Raw genomic sequence first — 16724 nt, 5'->3', positions numbered from 1 at the left:
TCAACCATAGCCAATCAAAATCAGCTTAAGTTCAGCCCTAGCCAAAATAAACCGCGTAGCCTCATTCAAAAAAAATCGGCTAAAGCCTAGCTAAAAATAAAATCGACTTATGCTTAGCCAAAGAAAATCGGCGTAGAATTCGCCTTAGTCAAAAAAAAATCGGCTAGGCTAAGCCGATTACCCAACTATAGTTGTCAGCGATTTCTCAGAAGTCCCAAGCTTTCATTATCCTTTCAGGCTATTCGATTTTAAATGGTCAACTAGACAGATGCCCTCTGGAAGGAGGGGGGCTCGCTTTTTCTGAAGCAAAATCGGTTGTGAACCCTACTAGTTTAATTTTATATCTGATAGCTCAAAATATGGTCAACAAAATTGTATCAGCCGATAACTTAACCCACTTTAGACTAGCAATATACCTAGACGCTTTCAGATTAATTACACTCTTATTCAGCATCTTGAGATGGGTCGAATCTTTTTAGCCAGAATCCTAGTTGTAGCAAATCATCTCGTCTTGTCCAGTCTATTCTTGTCATATTAAATTACAGTTAACGCCCGTCGTCAACACATATCTAGCCTTCAATAAAGCCGATCTAATCATCAGCGCCCACGACTTGCCGAGCTCTCCATTGAGATAATGATCACACCACTCAGGAATATGAGCTTTTTGGGGCCAAATCAATAGATACCTCATTTCGTGCATATCAGAGCCATCTCTAATCGCTATTTCCATATTAATTATACTAACATATCATTTCTTCAAAAAGTATAAATCATTTATATCGAACAATATTTTTATGCATATAAAAATAAAATATAATTTATATAAAATTAACGAGTAGATTTTTTTAAAATTATAATTAAATAACAATTTAAGATATTTTCAGATAATTTGGTTATTAGCAAAGATAAAATATGTATGCAAAGGATGAGAATACCCTTTCTACCCTTAATTAAGATGTATTGTAAATATTGTGGAAATAATTTTAGATATTTAGAATTATTCGAGTAATTGATACATTTTTCGTTTTGAATTTTTTAGGCGAATTCATAATTGGATCTGATCTGACTCGATTAAGTAGCTGATGGATTTTTAAAATTGTTTATGAGATTAATATTCTTTATTGATATTTTATTTTTTAATTCTATTAATCATAATAACATAAGAATTATTGATTAATAAAGAAAATTGATGTGTCATATGGACACTAAGAATCCCGCTTTATAATTTTTAAATTCATTAAGAAGATATCATTTGAGATGCGGCTCCTTATGTTATTATTTTTTGACATTTTTGATTCAAAACTTCTAAAAAGCATGGCAGTATTTTTTTAATCGATTGCTTTAATTCCTAAATCTGAATTGGATGTCTTCGATATATTTTTTAATAAAACGGATCTATAATAAAACACATATAATAAATTATTATTTCTAAATTTGTAGATGTTCGAGTATAACTCTAGAGCAACCCAAGAAAAGAATATTTTTTTTAAATTTTGTTTTTTAGTTACCATTACAGTAAGGAATGATACCTTTTCCAAAAATAGTGGTGGCAAACATAAGTAATACAAATAATAAAAAAAATTTATTTCATCTATAAATGCAAACAAAAAAATACAATATTTTTTATAAATTTATCATTTAAATCTTTTATTTAAAAAAGGCACATATATTCATACGTAACTAGCATCTTCAATTGCTTTAGTTTTGATCCTTTGGTTCGAATGCCTTATAAGTTGTAAGCAGCCCTAAAATAACCTAATAAATCAATATAATGTTATAGGTAAATCCCAAAAATGAATAAATTTAGAATTAAAATTGGAATTCCCTTTTTCTATTGAAGATTAGAATTAAAATGAGAATATTTTATAATAAATAACATGTGGGTATTTTTTTATTCGTTCTGGAGATAAAGTGAGTTTTATATAAGTGATCAAAAATAAAAAATGATGTTTAAAAAAATTAATTGCATTGCATAATGATACCATTTAACAGAAAATTATGGTTATCTTTTCATATATGTGTGGCCAATGACAAATTACCTCGACGCAAATAAGTATAATAATCATCCACTCTAATCGTATGTGATGTTTATCATTCAAATAACTTTTGAGTAAATTTATTATGTCGAAGCAATGATTCAATTGTTCATTCATGATCTAATAAACATTTTTTAAAAAAGTATTTATCAATTATAATTACTTCTATAAATGTTATTTTTAAAAAAATATGTGTATGTTTTTGTGCAAAAAAATTATTATAATGAGATATAATTTTACAAATTTATATAATTATCTCTTTATCTAATTTATTCATTACGATGATTATACTTTCGTCCTTTTTGGAATGTTCAAATAATTACAAGTTCTTATGAATAAGCATTCTAGATTTTCTCGGTCCCAATAAAAATCGGGAGGATCTAACAAGTCTGAAGTCAAATTTATCTGATGCCTTTAATATATAAAATATAGCTACAAAAAATTATGGAATTACCTGAGTTTAAACAATTCTCCGGCTTTTTTAAGAACTTTGTCTTCTGTAATTTCAATCTTGGATCTAAATTGCATGTCCTAATTGGGTTTAAAAAAAATCGGTTTGTATATAAATAATTGATTAGTTATACATATAGGCATCTATTAAAAATTATTATTTATTTGTTTTCAGAGATTTAAACTTTTAATAAATGATTTAAAATTACAGATATTTTTCAAAGTAGAGAATTTATCATTATATAGTTCAATAAATAATTAAATCATACAATTATATACAAAGTTGGACTATATCGAAATACATTTAGGTTATTCAATGAAAAATCAACAAGTTGGCGACCCCCTTCAAATTTTTTAAAATTTGGCAAGTAATGAAAAGTGAATTTAACGAAATAGCCAAAAATGTAGCCTCCTAACATTTATATTTTCTGAGATATGGTGGCAAAAATAAAAATATTTTCCAATATATGAATTAAAAATAACACCTTCAATTTTTATAAAATATTTAATAGACATTACTAAACTCCTTTTATATTTATCAGAGTTGTTAAAAGATAATTTTTAATGGATCTAGATAGAGATACTGCATTTAAAAACGTATCTAGATACTGATGCAAGCATAAAAATGTATCTGTAACCCGATACAATTTATTATTTATATACAGGGTGGTTCCTGAACAAAAACTCCTATTACGAGAGCACAAAATATGTAAATAATATTTTTATATTTTGCTCTCATTCAATTCGAATACCATATAAAATAATATTAAAAAATCTAAATACCCTCATTTTTATCGTTCTTTTGAACAAATTCTTCTTAAAAACAAGCAATTATTTTAAAAAAAATTTCTACATTAAACTTATAATTTATTTATTAAATTAATTAAATAATCAAATGTATTGTTTTTAATAATTAATGGGCGTCATGGCTAAGAAAGGATTTGTATATTATTTTATAACGCAAATAAATTGAGCATTAGTGGTACGTTTTTCAACATACATTATAAAATTATAATATTTTATTTTATATATAAGTTTTATTTTATATATAAATTTTATTCTATATATAAGTTTTATTATATATATATATAAGTTTTGATATTTAATATTATATATCTTTTTTTATTATATTAATATTTTTTAATAAATATTTATTTAAATTATATGCTCATGTAAAATAAAATGAATTTTGCATTCAAATATGATAAATAAAGATATATCAAGATGCATCTTGCAAAGTGTCTAAAAACAGATACCTCTAAAATAGTATCTAGATAGAGATATATTTTATAGTGATGTAGATACAGATACATACCTAAACTTGTATCTAGATACTTTAATAACTGATATTTATAGGAAATTGTCATTGGATAAAAGAAATCCAATTTATTACACCATTTATAATTTATAATAAAATTATTCATATAACATTTATATTTAATGAATATTAATAAGTGTTCATTCAAGTTTAGAGTTCTATATGAATCAGATTCTTGTATATTTCATGTATACCTGGTTCCCAAGATAAAAAAATCATTATAAACCATGAAATGCTTATGCACATATATACCTTACCTAAAAATATTAAACTACTAAAAGATCCAGACAAGAATATCAAAAGAATTTTTAACAATAACGTTTATTAAACAACTGGGGTCTGCATAGCTATAGTGCTATGAAGGGTTAAGTTCCCTCATTTGATGATAGTCATTCAATATTAAGTTTTAAAAATATTCCATATGTATAAAGTTATACCTCAACAATCTGTTCAAGTGATGCACCATATTTATCCAAACGAGATTCCCATATTGAAAGTTTAACTAAAAATTTAATTTATTTAGATCATATTATACTCTCATTAGTAAACCTGATTGAGCCAAAGAATTAGAAAATGTATACAATTCTAATATGTTCGAATTTTTTGATTGTAAATAGATTTTTCCATCATGAAATTTAGTCTGATTTCTATATGTTTATGTATAAAACTAAAATTACATTTTGTTTACTCATGTAATAAAAAATCTAATGTGTCACATTCTTCTTCAATTAAATTTGATTCATATGCATTTGTGGACACATTTTTAAGAGTGGATAGAATTTGTTTAATCTATATAAACTTGTTTAGTTATACATATATAATTATTAAAGCTTCATTTTCATATATATTCCAAAATACTGAGACCCCATCTTCAAAAAAAAATATAGAAGGATTTTCTCTTGTTTCATCTGAAGTTAATTGAACATATAATACATCTTCTATATCTATGAGATGACCATAAACAATCCATAAACTTTATTAAAAATAAGTACCATCAGAAGCCAATTTAATATTATATGTGGAATTTTGTGTTAATGTATTATGTAAATTTTGTAGATTATATGAATCAGCTGTGGCAAAAGCTTTTATTCTGCCTAATCTCTATAAAAAATTTAGAAAGATAAAAAAAAAATAAACTTGAATTTTGGATTTTTTTAATGATCTTTTAATTTTTGATTTATCCAAGCAAAATTTCAACTCTTCTGAATTGTCTAATGTTTTTGGCTGAGGTAATGTAGATAAACATCTTATATAATAATTGTGATTTATAAATAACGATTTAGGAGAATATGAAAAATATAATTGGCATGAAAACTTATTTAAAAAATTTTTTAGAGCATGCATTGGGAAAAAAATAATGAATCTACTAATTTTTAATTAAATGATTAATAACCTGTCGATAGATGTCAAATGTCAAGTTAGTTCTTTTTGACGTCTTAATAGTTGATATGACTTATGACTGCTAATTGTTTTTATAGTTTCAATATAATCATAAATATCGGTTTTTTTTAGATTGTGTGGAGGCCTTTAAAATGTTAAATGGACAGTTTCGAAAGGCCTAATAAACAAACCATCTGGAAATCAGCAAATCAAATAGCAACGATCATTAAATTAAAATATGAGGAACATTTTTCAAATTCTTTTTTCAAACCGATTATTGCTATAATTTGTGGGTCAGGCTTAGGAAATATAGCAGAAATTTTGGATGGGGATGATGAAAAAATGAAAAATAAGCGACTTGTCATATCTTATAAAGATATACCTTATATGCCCGTTTCTAAAGGTACAGATTTATATATATATATTTATATTAAAATTAGTGGATGGACATTTAAATCAATTAACTATTGGTTTTCTTAATGGAAAATACCAAGTTTTATGCTTTCAAGGGCGAACTCATTTGTATGAAGGATATCAACCTTGGGAGGTAATTTACATTAAAAAATTATTGAATAGTTTAAATCAATGAGTATTGATTTTTTAGACATAATAGTAAACTTCCAGAAAATATTCTATAAGCATTAATTTTACATTAGAGATGTACCTGATAGAGTTTAACCAGTATTAGATAAAGAAAAAATTACCTTAATATCATTTTCAGTATTTCAATTGTTGACATAATATATAAAATAAATTCTAATTATATTGTAGTGAGAAATCATTTAATATTCTAAATTTAACATGTAAAATCTAGACTAATATTAAAATTTACCTAATGCTATCTGTTTTTTCTTCCAATAAAAAATTAATAGGTTTATAAAATTAAAAAATAAGATTCTAATAATAATAGGTTAACAATCACAAGTATTATATTTATCCTCAACATTGTATTTACATTTAATTGCTTATAAAAAAACTAGTTTTCCAATGTACTCCAAATGAAAAAAAGTATCTTTCTACTGAATCTGATGAGCGTGTCAATAATTGTTTAATATAATTTTATCCTAAATTAATTGTCCTTTTAACCACCATTCAATTTTTTTAACTTTATTATTTTGTCTGAAAACATAATTTTTTTATATGACTTAGATGTAGCCTAAAATTTTATCAAGGTAGAAAAAAGATTAGGATAAGCTATATAATATAAATATAAAATTAATCACATTCTATTGTCAATTTGGCCTCATAGATAATAAACTAATTTAGATAATCTTGCTTGAATTTTGCTAAATACCATATAAATGGGACCACATAAAACAGAAGCATATTTTAGGGCAATACTTGGGTTGGTTAATATGGACATGGGCCTGGTTCAGACTTCTTTTAGAAAATGGGTTTCAATTAAATTACTGATATCAAAATTTATCCTAAATAGAGTATAAAATTCCTGAACCCAAATTTAGGTTCATAATTCTGATATGAACACTTTTAAAATGATTAGGTTGCTTATTCAATTTATGTAATATTTTTTTATAGTTATAACCAATTGATTTACCCTCAGATAAAAATCAATTAAGACATATTTTTCATAATATAGTTTAAAAACTAACTTTTAATAGAAATAGGGTGGACAGAGAGGGTTATAAATGTTTGATTTAGGGGTCTCACTATAGAAAACTCAATCAAAATTTTAATATTAAGGATTTGAGAAATAACAGTAACTAAAATTAAAAATAATAAAATTGTAATTATTTTATTAGTCAAAAAAAATAAAATTTTAAATTTGGTTTAATCATTTATTGAATCAGGGACTTTGTAATTAGCATAGACCTGCAGTCCGACTGGGCCATATTTAAATTTTTTTAACCAATGTTTGGCTGGATCTGAATTTTTTTAAAAAAAATAATATCCTATTTGAAATGGCCATTATTAGCTATTAAAATCATAAATAAATATAATATATTTTAAAAAAATCTGGGCCAAGCTTGAAAATTTTTCTTTTGAAAAAGCCAGGCTATGCTTTAAAATATAATACCCAGGCTGGCCCAAAAAAATTTTTGAAAAAATAATCCGGTGTAACGTTTTAAATGAACCATGTTTTAAATAAATTCTAATTTAGTGATATTGGCATTTATGACTGACATATTAAGATTTCACATTATATTTTAGTGATATTGACATTTATGACTGACGTGCATTGATTAAATATGATATTTTTAGTGATACTGACATTTATGACTGACATGTAAAGATCAAATTATATTTTCTATCATTATATTGATATTTAATGCAATTTTGCTTTATTCTTTTTACAAAATTTTGTGTTTAATATATTAATTTAAGGTTAATTTCGAAAATGTCAAAGCTTAATATAGAAATGTGAGATAAAACAGTTTTAAAATGTAGATAAGATAACCACTTGCAGATTTATTTTCATCATACCACTTAAGGTTAGAAATAATATATAAGTTATCAACAATTTATAAATAATTTATTTCAAGCACATAAATTATATTTTACTGAAAAAAGATGGACAATTAGTTTATATCATTTTAAATTTATAAGAAATAATGTGTATCTTATATATATTTTATTTAATTTGTATATAAAACTTATGTGTATATATAAAGTAGAAAAACAAATTAATAAGATATGCCATATAAATAAATAAGATATGCGATTTTTTGATAATTATGCTTATTTTGTTCACAAAAACTCTCACCTCCTTGATCATTAATTTGAATCGAAAATATAATATTTTATTACCAAATTTATTATACTTTTGTCCTACCATGTGTGCATAGTAACGAGTAGAGGAAATATTATGCTGATTTATTTTTTAAAGGCATGGCTACAATATATTTGATGAAATATACAGCAATGTATTTATGCCATTCTCACCAGACATAGCACTTAAATCAACACCTATATATGTCCATACCTTTTGTAAAATAAAAAATTATTGTTATTTATATACTCTATTAGGAAGGGAATTGTAATAAATTTTAGTGTGGTTAAAAATAGAAATTAAGGTTAAGTGAAATTGCCATCTATCTTATATATTTGTGAATACCTTTTTACTAATTTAATTTATGTAATATAAAATTTATGAATATTAATTCAGGGTTGGGTGTCATGATATAATAAAGTAAAGAGGCTTACCACTATTTATGATTGCAGCTGAAAAAATATTATATAGAATAAGATAAAATCTAAATTTACTAAAAAATGAAATTATGATATATATCAATTGATACCTGAGATTGAAGGGGCCTATATTAATTTTATTTATTATATTTTCAGATTATAAATTCTAATTGTTAGATTATATGCTAATTATATTTTTATTTTAGTTGTATTTAAAAATATTATCAAAATTAAAAATGAATATATTATATATTTTTGAAAAAAGATTCAAAATAGAAGGTATAAGCTTACATAAAATTTAAATGGAATATATGAAACCAACATAACTAATAAAAACAAGTGGCACATACATATAAACTATAATAGACAGACCATTAATAAGGCTAAAAATGAAAATATAAATACATAAACAAAAATTAGATACAATTAAAATGACCAAAATTATAAAACATTTTTAATTAAGGATTTATTATGTAATCAACTTTCCTATCTTTGCCGGAATAGGAATTGAATGCAACTCATTGCTGATTTTTCCAAATCTTGTGTTGCTATGCTGGAAAATGTCACAACATATTACAAAATTTAATACATCCTTCATGTTTGGTCATCAGAAGCTAAAAATATAATACATCATATAATAAATAGATTATTATGCAAAAATATTTTACATACCAGCCAATTTGCTGTGAGTCTTGGTGATACCAAAATGGTCTGCTAAAGATTTTGCCTCGTTATTATCACGTCCACTCCACTATAACCTTTTTAAGTAGTTAAAATCTTCTTTTACAATCTAAATCAACTATTGAAATGTTTAACAAAAATATATATAATAAATGGAATCTACTTTGTAAAAAAATATTTTCAAATTTTATATTAATTTTGAAAAATAAAAAAAATTGATCTTTTTCTCAGTCATAAATGTCAATATCACTAAATTAGAATTTATTTAAAATGGTTCATTTAAAATTTTAAACCGGACCGAATCGTGCAAATAGTACCTCTGCAGGTTTCTGGTAATTAGTATTGCAAAATCGGCTAATTTTCTCCTGCCGATTTTTAAAATTAGGCTTAGGTGAGATTTTTAGCCAATTTTGCTAACCCTAACTCTTAAACGTAGAATGTAAATTTAATTCAATAAAAATAGAATTGAATTTTTTAGTATATTTTCAACAGTAGAATATTGATGAGCATTCAATATTATACTCATCTAGAGATGATTTTTTTTTAAAGTTGAAATTACTTAGTTTTATTAATTTCACATATTTTATGTATAAAAAATAATTTTTTGATTTAGAGGAAATATCTGGTATTAGATCCCAGATTTACTTATTTATATTTATATTTTTTTCTTATAAAATTTTTAACAAAAATAATAATATTAAAATATTTAACTATAAGATAACATTGCCAGTCAGAGCCATGAAATTAATGGGTGTTGAAACATTATTTGTAACCAATTGTTCTGGGTGTTTATCTAAAAATTTCAAAAGTGGTGATGTTATGATCATTAAAGATCATATTGATTTTGCAGGGTTGGCCGGACAAAATCCTTTGATAGGTGATAATGATGATAGGTAATTAAATTATTTTATAAAAAAATTTTATCAAATTATGAATAGTTTTTTCTCAAAAATGCATAAAATAATTTTTATATATCTATCAGTGACCTACGATGTATAAATTTTAAGCCCTGTATGGATTAAAAAAATTATTTTTACCATAGCCCACGTGTTTTAATTTTGATCATTGTACAGAGATTTTTAAAATTTTCTTATTTTGATTTTGTAAAATATTTAAAAAAGAAATCTAAATTATGAGCATGACATGAATGCGAAAACGATCTATTATTAAATTTTCCAACTAATTAATTTATATTATTTAAATTAATTTTTTTATTATGTGAAAATTAAATTTTTTATTTGGTAAAAATTGAGAATTGGTTATCATTTAAGATAAAAATGTGTCAATTTTTTTCCATACCGATACATATAATATAACGGACCAAAACAATACATATAAATTTTTAGCTCTCGATACTCCGTCACCTTGTATTGGATACCGCAGAATATATTCTAATTATAGTTTTGTTTTAATAAAAGAAAAGATCAAATCATTTTATTTTTTAAGCCTGTTCTGTTAAATAGCAAGATAGATTTTTTTAAATGATGTCGTCATTTTTAAATTTCGATTTATTTTACATTCCTCTTTTTTTCTGATTGAGATAACAGTGCTGATAATATTTTTCCCCTTCATATAAAGCACCCCTTATAGCTTTTATATTAATTAACAAATAGTGTTGTTAAACAGCTCATTTTGAGCCGATTTTTTAAAACGGCTAACTCAATATTTTAGCCAGAAAAATATTATCTAAGCCTCGAGATTTCGTTAATATATGTCTAGACCTTTGTTCCTTCTATGAGCAAAATCTTCTGGCTTGCGTAATATTTTTCTGGATGAAATATTGAGTTAGCCGTTTTTAAAAATCGGCTCAAAACGAGCTGTTTAACAAAACTATTTGTTATATAACAATAATTTATAAATTACAGTAATAACAAATTACAAATAAATTTAAACTGGGCTGGATATTTATCCTTAAAACTTGGGCCAAAATTTGCACTAAACCTCTAACTTAAGCCTCAGCATGAAGATTTAGACGAATTTTATAAGATAAAACACTTCTTTTCGAGTTTGATAAAGACTATAGTTGGGTAATGGCTAAATGTCGGCCAATTCGACTCAATCTACAAAAGCGTACTGGAGAAAATCCTTTAACATTAGTTTCTTTTAAATGTATGCTGTATTTTTCTGAAAAGCCTCAAGGTCAAAGTTATAGTTTTCAGCTAAAAGTTCGTTTTCGCCGATTTTTTTACCGGCTAAAAATTGGCTTAAGTAAAGATTAAAAATAAGTTATTTAACGACATTACTGCTAGGTTTGAGTGGAACCAGTGTGTAGAAATTATTATCTGAGTTAGATATTGTTAATTTTTCTCAGATTAGGCCAGAGATCACGAATTTTTTAATATAATTTTGGCGAAATAATCCAACTATCTGAGTAAAATATTAGTAATTTTTCATAGATAGATAGGGATCCTATGAATATTTCCTGGTAAAATTTTTTAAAAATAAACGTTTCATTTACTTTCAATTTAGGCTCTGTCGATTTACAAATTTTTTAACAGATCCTATATTTACATTAATTTTTATTTACCATCTATCAATGAAACAATATAATAAAAATTTACTAACTGTAAACTCTTAGTGAAAATGAAAGAAAAAAATCATTATCTGGGGTTTTTTTTTTATCATTTTTCTAATTTTTTTTTGTTTTTATACTTCCATTTTATAGGTTTAATTTATATCAATTTTTAAAGGAAAATATTGTGAATTTTTATAGGGTATGTAGTAATATTTTATTATAAATGATAATTTATTAACATGCTATGTACAGTTAGGTAAATATTAATTTAATAAATATTTTAAAAAAGCATATTTATTATTCAACTAAAGGATATAATGAAAAAAAGAAGGGGTAAATAATGTTTAAACAAAAACCTATTGTTTATTTATAAATATTTAATCACATAAGGTGATGTCAAAATATTAGCTCAATAAAACTTAGTAAATATTTTCTATATAAATAGTCAATATCTTAATAAATCATACCTATTATTCTTTTTACATTAATTTCTAAAGTTAATATTGGCTAAATTATGGTAAAAATAAATTGCAAAGGGTTTGTTTTCAATTGATCATAATTGAAGTTATATGTTTGATTTTATTTCAAAATTTTTTCATAGTCCTGGCCTTTCCTCCCAAATTTGCCTAATTTCTATAGAATCTCTATTTAATCACATAAGGTGATGTCAAAATATTAAATTATTGTTTCAAAATTTATAATATATACACTTACTAATCTTAAATGTACACTTCTCCCAACCATGTTATCCCTGATATTTTTATTTATTGGATTTTCATAATCGTTTTGGTTAAATTTATAAAAATTAATATCATTAAAAATTTTACTTACTAATTTTCTTCTAAAAATTTCAAAATTTTGAATATATTTTTATTCAACTTTATTTTTTTTTATTATTTTTAAAAAAAAATAAATTTTTACAAATACCGAAAAATGAAATAGGACACTATTTTATTTTTACATTAAAAATAGCTTATGTTATTTTTTTCCTCAAAATTTATTTATTTATTTTATTTTTTTTAATGACTTTGGACGCAGCCTTACGTAAAAAAATTAATTTTAAAATTTCTTTAAAAAAAATTAAAATTATTTTTCAAAATATAAATTCTCTGAGAAATCTCAAGAAAGATTTTTAATTAACTACCTAATTTGAATTTCATTTTTACTATAAATATATATTATCAAATTCTGTCAATTCTAACTTAAATACAAACTCCCAATCCTCGTCTACTATTTCAAGACCCAGAAAAATATTCGAATAAAGAAAAAATCGGCATAGTTAGTAAAATGTTGTCCTTACCGGAAAAACAACAAATGAAAGTTAAAGACATCGCTAAATATATTGATAACCCCAGCTTAATCTCTTAGATTATTTTTTGGTATATTCAAAAATAAATCTCGTATCACTCTTCTACCTAATTTACGAGATAAAATTCCAATATTATCGAGCTCTTTCGTGGATTCATTCCACATGATTTACCAACTTTTACAATCATATGTAACAATGTCTGGGAGTTGGGTTATCGCGGACACCGATTAATTAGGTAATCCCTAATAATTTATATTAATAATTTTAATTTCACTGTTTTATATTCTAAAATGTATCATCTTCCAAGTCGAAAAACATATAGAATGATTTTATAATATTTTGAATATTTTTTATTCATAAAACATTCCAAAAGAATTTTTAAAAAATGTAGAATAGGTAATAATAGTTTATTATAAGTGATATTAAGTAAGGCTATGCATTTAAATTACACATTTAAGTATAAATTTTAAAAAAATTGTGTTATTTTGAGTCAATATGTTCTCCAAACCTGAACCCTTTTTAAATTTTATTCTTCAATTCAGACCTATTTTTTTGTCCAAGGGTTCACATTTCTATTTTTATTGTACTGATAATTTGAAAAGTTATTATAAAAAAAAATGTTCATTCTTTAAAATAATTTAAAGATCTTTGAGTTCTGGTGTAATCGCTCTGATTTTCCTACATATAATTTTAATTAACTTACAGTCCCGCTTGACATGTCGTCGTTCGATTATTGGAGTACTCCAGGTTCAAAATGGGATATTAAATTTGTTTCAAATCATTGATCTTGTTAAACATCTTGACAAAATTGAAAGATGGGTTACTGCATTAAAATCAATTCATTTTTATCATTATGAAAATTTCTTTTAAAATTTATAGTTAAATCATATGTCCTCAAAATCGGGTCGTTTAAAAAATATTTACCTGATCCAATTTTTTTTAAACGGTAAGTGTCAGCTCCCTTCTTATATTTGTATCGGCACAACCCTACGTCTAATTAATTTGGTACAGTATTAATATAAGGTCAATCGATTAAAAAAGGAGTCAGAGACTAAAATACTTAATGTTAAATTAAGTGCTTTTCAAAATCAAATATAAATATTATTTAAATTTCAAAATATTTTACCGATTAATCCCATTAATTTTATATATTTTAATTAGATGGGGCCTAAGATTTCCCGATTTGCGTGCCCCGTATTGTATCAAACTCAGAAAATTAACACTCGAATCTGCCAATAGTCTCCATATGAGCCCTTGCTGCAAAGAAGGCATTTATTTAATGGTATGTGGCCCCAATTATGAGACTAACGCCGAAAAAAACATTATGACTAAGTTTGGTGCAGATGCTATAGGTTAAAAAAAATATACACTATATACCATGCCATGTTGCAAAAAAATATATATATAATGAAAGTTATAGTATAATATATAATTAATTTTAATTTAATAGCTATTGTAGACTGTTTAAAGTATTTATAATAGTAGTAAGTACAATGTTCTTGGTGTTACTATATTTATTTTATATTCAGTGTGTTTTTGACCACTCGTACTTATGTTTAAAAGATTTAATTGTGGAATCATAGTATCTTACGTAGAAGTTTTTTTTAAACTATAAAATTTGATATTTTACTATTTAAAATTGTTCATAAGTATTCAACATGTCCTTTGTGGATTATTTACTTTATTTCCACATTTATTAATTCATTTTTTCACTTTTGAAAACTTTAAAAAATAATCTAATCGAATATGCGACGAATCAAATATCCGGCTTATCTAATAATTTTTAAAATATTCATAATTTATTTTATTACAAGTTTTTATAAATTTCAAATCTAAATAGAATAAAAAATTACTTGTACATTAAATAATTAGGGGCCAGTACCGTTTCGGAGGTTATTGTAGCTAGACATTGCCAAATAAGCGTTTGCGGTTTGAGCCTAATAACAACCGATTATCAAGATCCGCTAGAAAAACCATCTGAACCTTTGCATGCTGATCATATAGAAATGGTATTAGCTCTATCCTTTGATGAGGGTTCGAGAAAGATTGGACAAATTATTAAAGAGACGGTGGCCAGAATGTGATGATTTTTTTTTAGATATTAATGTTTTATCAATTAAATTTAACTTCGTTAGGACTGGAGCGAAATGTTTTTAAGAAATATCATTTACAATCGCATTTATTTTGGGTTAATTTAGGTTAGTTCAATTTAAAATTATTTATAATTTGAATCCCATTTATACATTATTATATATTTTTTTATTATTATTACAAATTCTACAAATATTTTTAATTTTCTTTCATAACATAATAAATTTTTTTTTAGTTAATTTAATAAAAAATAATTATTGTAATAATATATTTTAAAAATCTTCATATTAATTATGATAATCATATATTGGTATATATTATATATTAAGTTATAATGAATATAGTTAGAATATAAATATAATGCACATATTATTTTATTAATTAAATATCTAAACTTTATAAACTAAACATTAGCTAAGTTTATGTATTGAGCCATGTATGTTATATTATATAACAATTATACTACAAGTACAACTCAGGTATTAATAATCAATTTCAGGAACCACTATTTGAAATTATACATAGTTTAATTTAACAATTTATATATTAACAATATAAATATTTATTTTTATATCAGTACCTGATAATTTTAAAATCAAATACTCATTTGATAATTTATATATATCCTTATTTTATAGTTTTATTATATATTTATGTCATTTTAAATACTCCTGATATGATAGATAAATATTTATAGATTTGTAATAACCCATTATATTTTTTATTAATTTAAAACTGTTGTTTATAATTTAAAATAAAATATGAAAAATTAATATCATAATTTTTAATCCATATTTTAAATGTATTCCACTATCAAATGTAAAATACTAAATTTTGGGGTGTTTACCTTAAAAAAAGATACAATAATTTAAAAATAATGTATTTTTTACTTTTAAAAGGAAAAATGCTAGGAGAGGGAAGTTGAGCTAAACATATAATTTAATGATATGCCCTCTTTTGGAAAATTATCCAATAATTAGATTGCAAATTTAAAAAATAAAAGTTGTCATGACATGACAAAATAAAAAAATAAGTAATTAAGCTGTGTCCTGATTCGACTTATTTCCAACCAGGAAGTTGTATAACTTCGACTAAACCTAAAAAGTAAGAGAAAAAGCAAATTAAAATAGGGTGTCCTAAGCTATTTGCCATAGGTATCAAAACTAATCGAACCAGTATACAGTTTTAGGAATTTGAAACATTTTATTTACAATATCCTCAATATTTTTTACTAAATACCAAGATGCATTTTATGATTTTGGTAGTAATGTTCATATGGTATTGTTTTATTATTTTGCTTCCTTTGAATCTCCAAAATCAAGATTTCTTTATCATAAACTAAACCAGGGACCGGGAGAAAAGGCATTTTTTCGTTGTCGTTCCGACCAAAATAGGCTCCGTTTTAGATGTCCCGCATAGCGTTTACTAAAAAAATAGCAAATTATATATCCATTTTACTAATATTATATCAATTTTTATACATGATACTAAATGGATAATAATATTGTATAGTGAAGCAAACTGGAATTAAGAAATTAAAAAAATAATATTTATAAGTGAGCCATCATATATAATTATTATAAAAAATTAAATTTATAATTTTTCGTTCCAATAGTTCCTGGGATCACCGTTTCTTTCACGTTCCATAATTTTAACCTATTTCCGTTTCCGATACATTATCTTCCATGTCTTATATAATCTTTTTTTTAAATTTTCAGAACCTCTTCTAAAAAAAGTGCAAGAAATTTAATCTTATATAAACTTTTTTTTAAATTTTCAGAACCTCTTCTAAAAAAA

At 24.1% G+C, this 16724-nt stretch overlaps 2 protein-coding genes and 1 long non-coding RNA gene across 4 annotated transcripts; 1 reads left to right on the top strand and 2 right to left on the bottom strand.

Moving 5' to 3' along the window:
- Positions 1-1563: 1563 nt before the first annotated feature.
- On the bottom strand, positions 1564-5179 carry LOC135923327 (required for meiotic nuclear division protein 1 homolog). The gene is made up of 10 exons (XM_065458012.1): positions 4942-5179; positions 4797-4905; positions 4636-4748; positions 4493-4593; positions 4354-4451; positions 4242-4306; positions 2491-2567; positions 2328-2448; positions 2040-2156; positions 1564-1755 (listed from the first exon to the last, which is right to left on the bottom strand). The coding sequence occupies exons 1-10, from the start codon at positions 5146-5148 to the stop codon at positions 1699-1701; spliced, it is 1065 nt and encodes a 354-aa protein (XP_065314084.1). The 5' UTR covers positions 5149-5179; the 3' UTR covers positions 1564-1698.
- LOC135923328 (purine nucleoside phosphorylase-like) lies at positions 5157-15067 on the top strand. Of its 2 annotated transcripts, XM_065458013.1 has the most exons (6): positions 5157-5272; positions 5317-5587; positions 5625-5731; positions 9730-9905; positions 13998-14188; positions 14709-15067. In XM_065458013.1, the coding sequence occupies exons 2-6, from the start codon at positions 5344-5346 to the stop codon at positions 14918-14920; spliced, it is 930 nt and encodes a 309-aa protein (XP_065314085.1). In that variant the 5' UTR covers positions 5157-5272; positions 5317-5343; the 3' UTR covers positions 14921-15067. The 2 variants fall into 2 exon arrangements, with proteins under 2 accessions (XP_065314085.1, XP_065314086.1); XM_065458014.1 differs by lacking the exon at positions 5157-5272 and having other exon boundaries at positions 5290-5587.
- On the bottom strand, positions 8826-12310 carry LOC135923330 (uncharacterized). The gene is made up of 3 exons (XR_010571185.1): positions 12242-12310; positions 9004-9089; positions 8826-8945 (listed from the first exon to the last, which is right to left on the bottom strand). It is a non-coding gene; the product is annotated as an uncharacterized LOC135923330 (long non-coding RNA).
- Positions 15068-16724: the final 1657 nt, after the last annotated feature.

The sequence above is a fragment of the Gordionus sp. m RMFG-2023 genome, chromosome 2 (genome assembly GCF_954871325.1).
Source record: "Gordionus sp. m RMFG-2023 chromosome 2, tfGorSpeb1-WG-v2, whole genome shotgun sequence".
Classification (NCBI taxonomy): Eukaryota; Metazoa; Nematomorpha; class Gordioida; order Chordodea; family Parachordodidae; genus Gordionus; species Gordionus sp. m RMFG-2023.
Note: the sequence above shows the minus strand (reverse complement) of the source record. Positions and strands in the feature narration are given on the sequence as shown.

Coding starts and splice junctions, on each gene's coding strand:
- LOC135923327 (XM_065458012.1), bottom strand. CDS start 5,148: ATGCATGCTCTAAAAAATTTTTTAAATAAGTTTTCATGCCAATTATAT. Junction 4,594..4,635: donor GGAATATATATGAAAATGAA/GCTTTAATAATT, acceptor AAGTTTATATAG/ATTAAACAAATTCTATCCAC. Junction 4,307..4,353: donor TAATTCTTTGGCTCAATCAG/GTTTACTAATGA, acceptor TTAAATTTTTAG/TTAAACTTTCAATATGGGAA.
- LOC135923328 (XM_065458013.1), top strand. CDS start 5,344: ATGGACAGTTTCGAAAGGCCTAATAAACAAACCATCTGGAAATCAGCA. Junction 5,732..9,729: donor AAGGATATCAACCTTGGGAG/GTAATTTACATT, acceptor TTTAACTATAAG/ATAACATTGCCAGTCAGAGC. Junction 9,906..13,997: donor ATAGGTGATAATGATGATAG/GTAATTAAATTA, acceptor TATTTTAATTAG/ATGGGGCCTAAGATTTCCCG.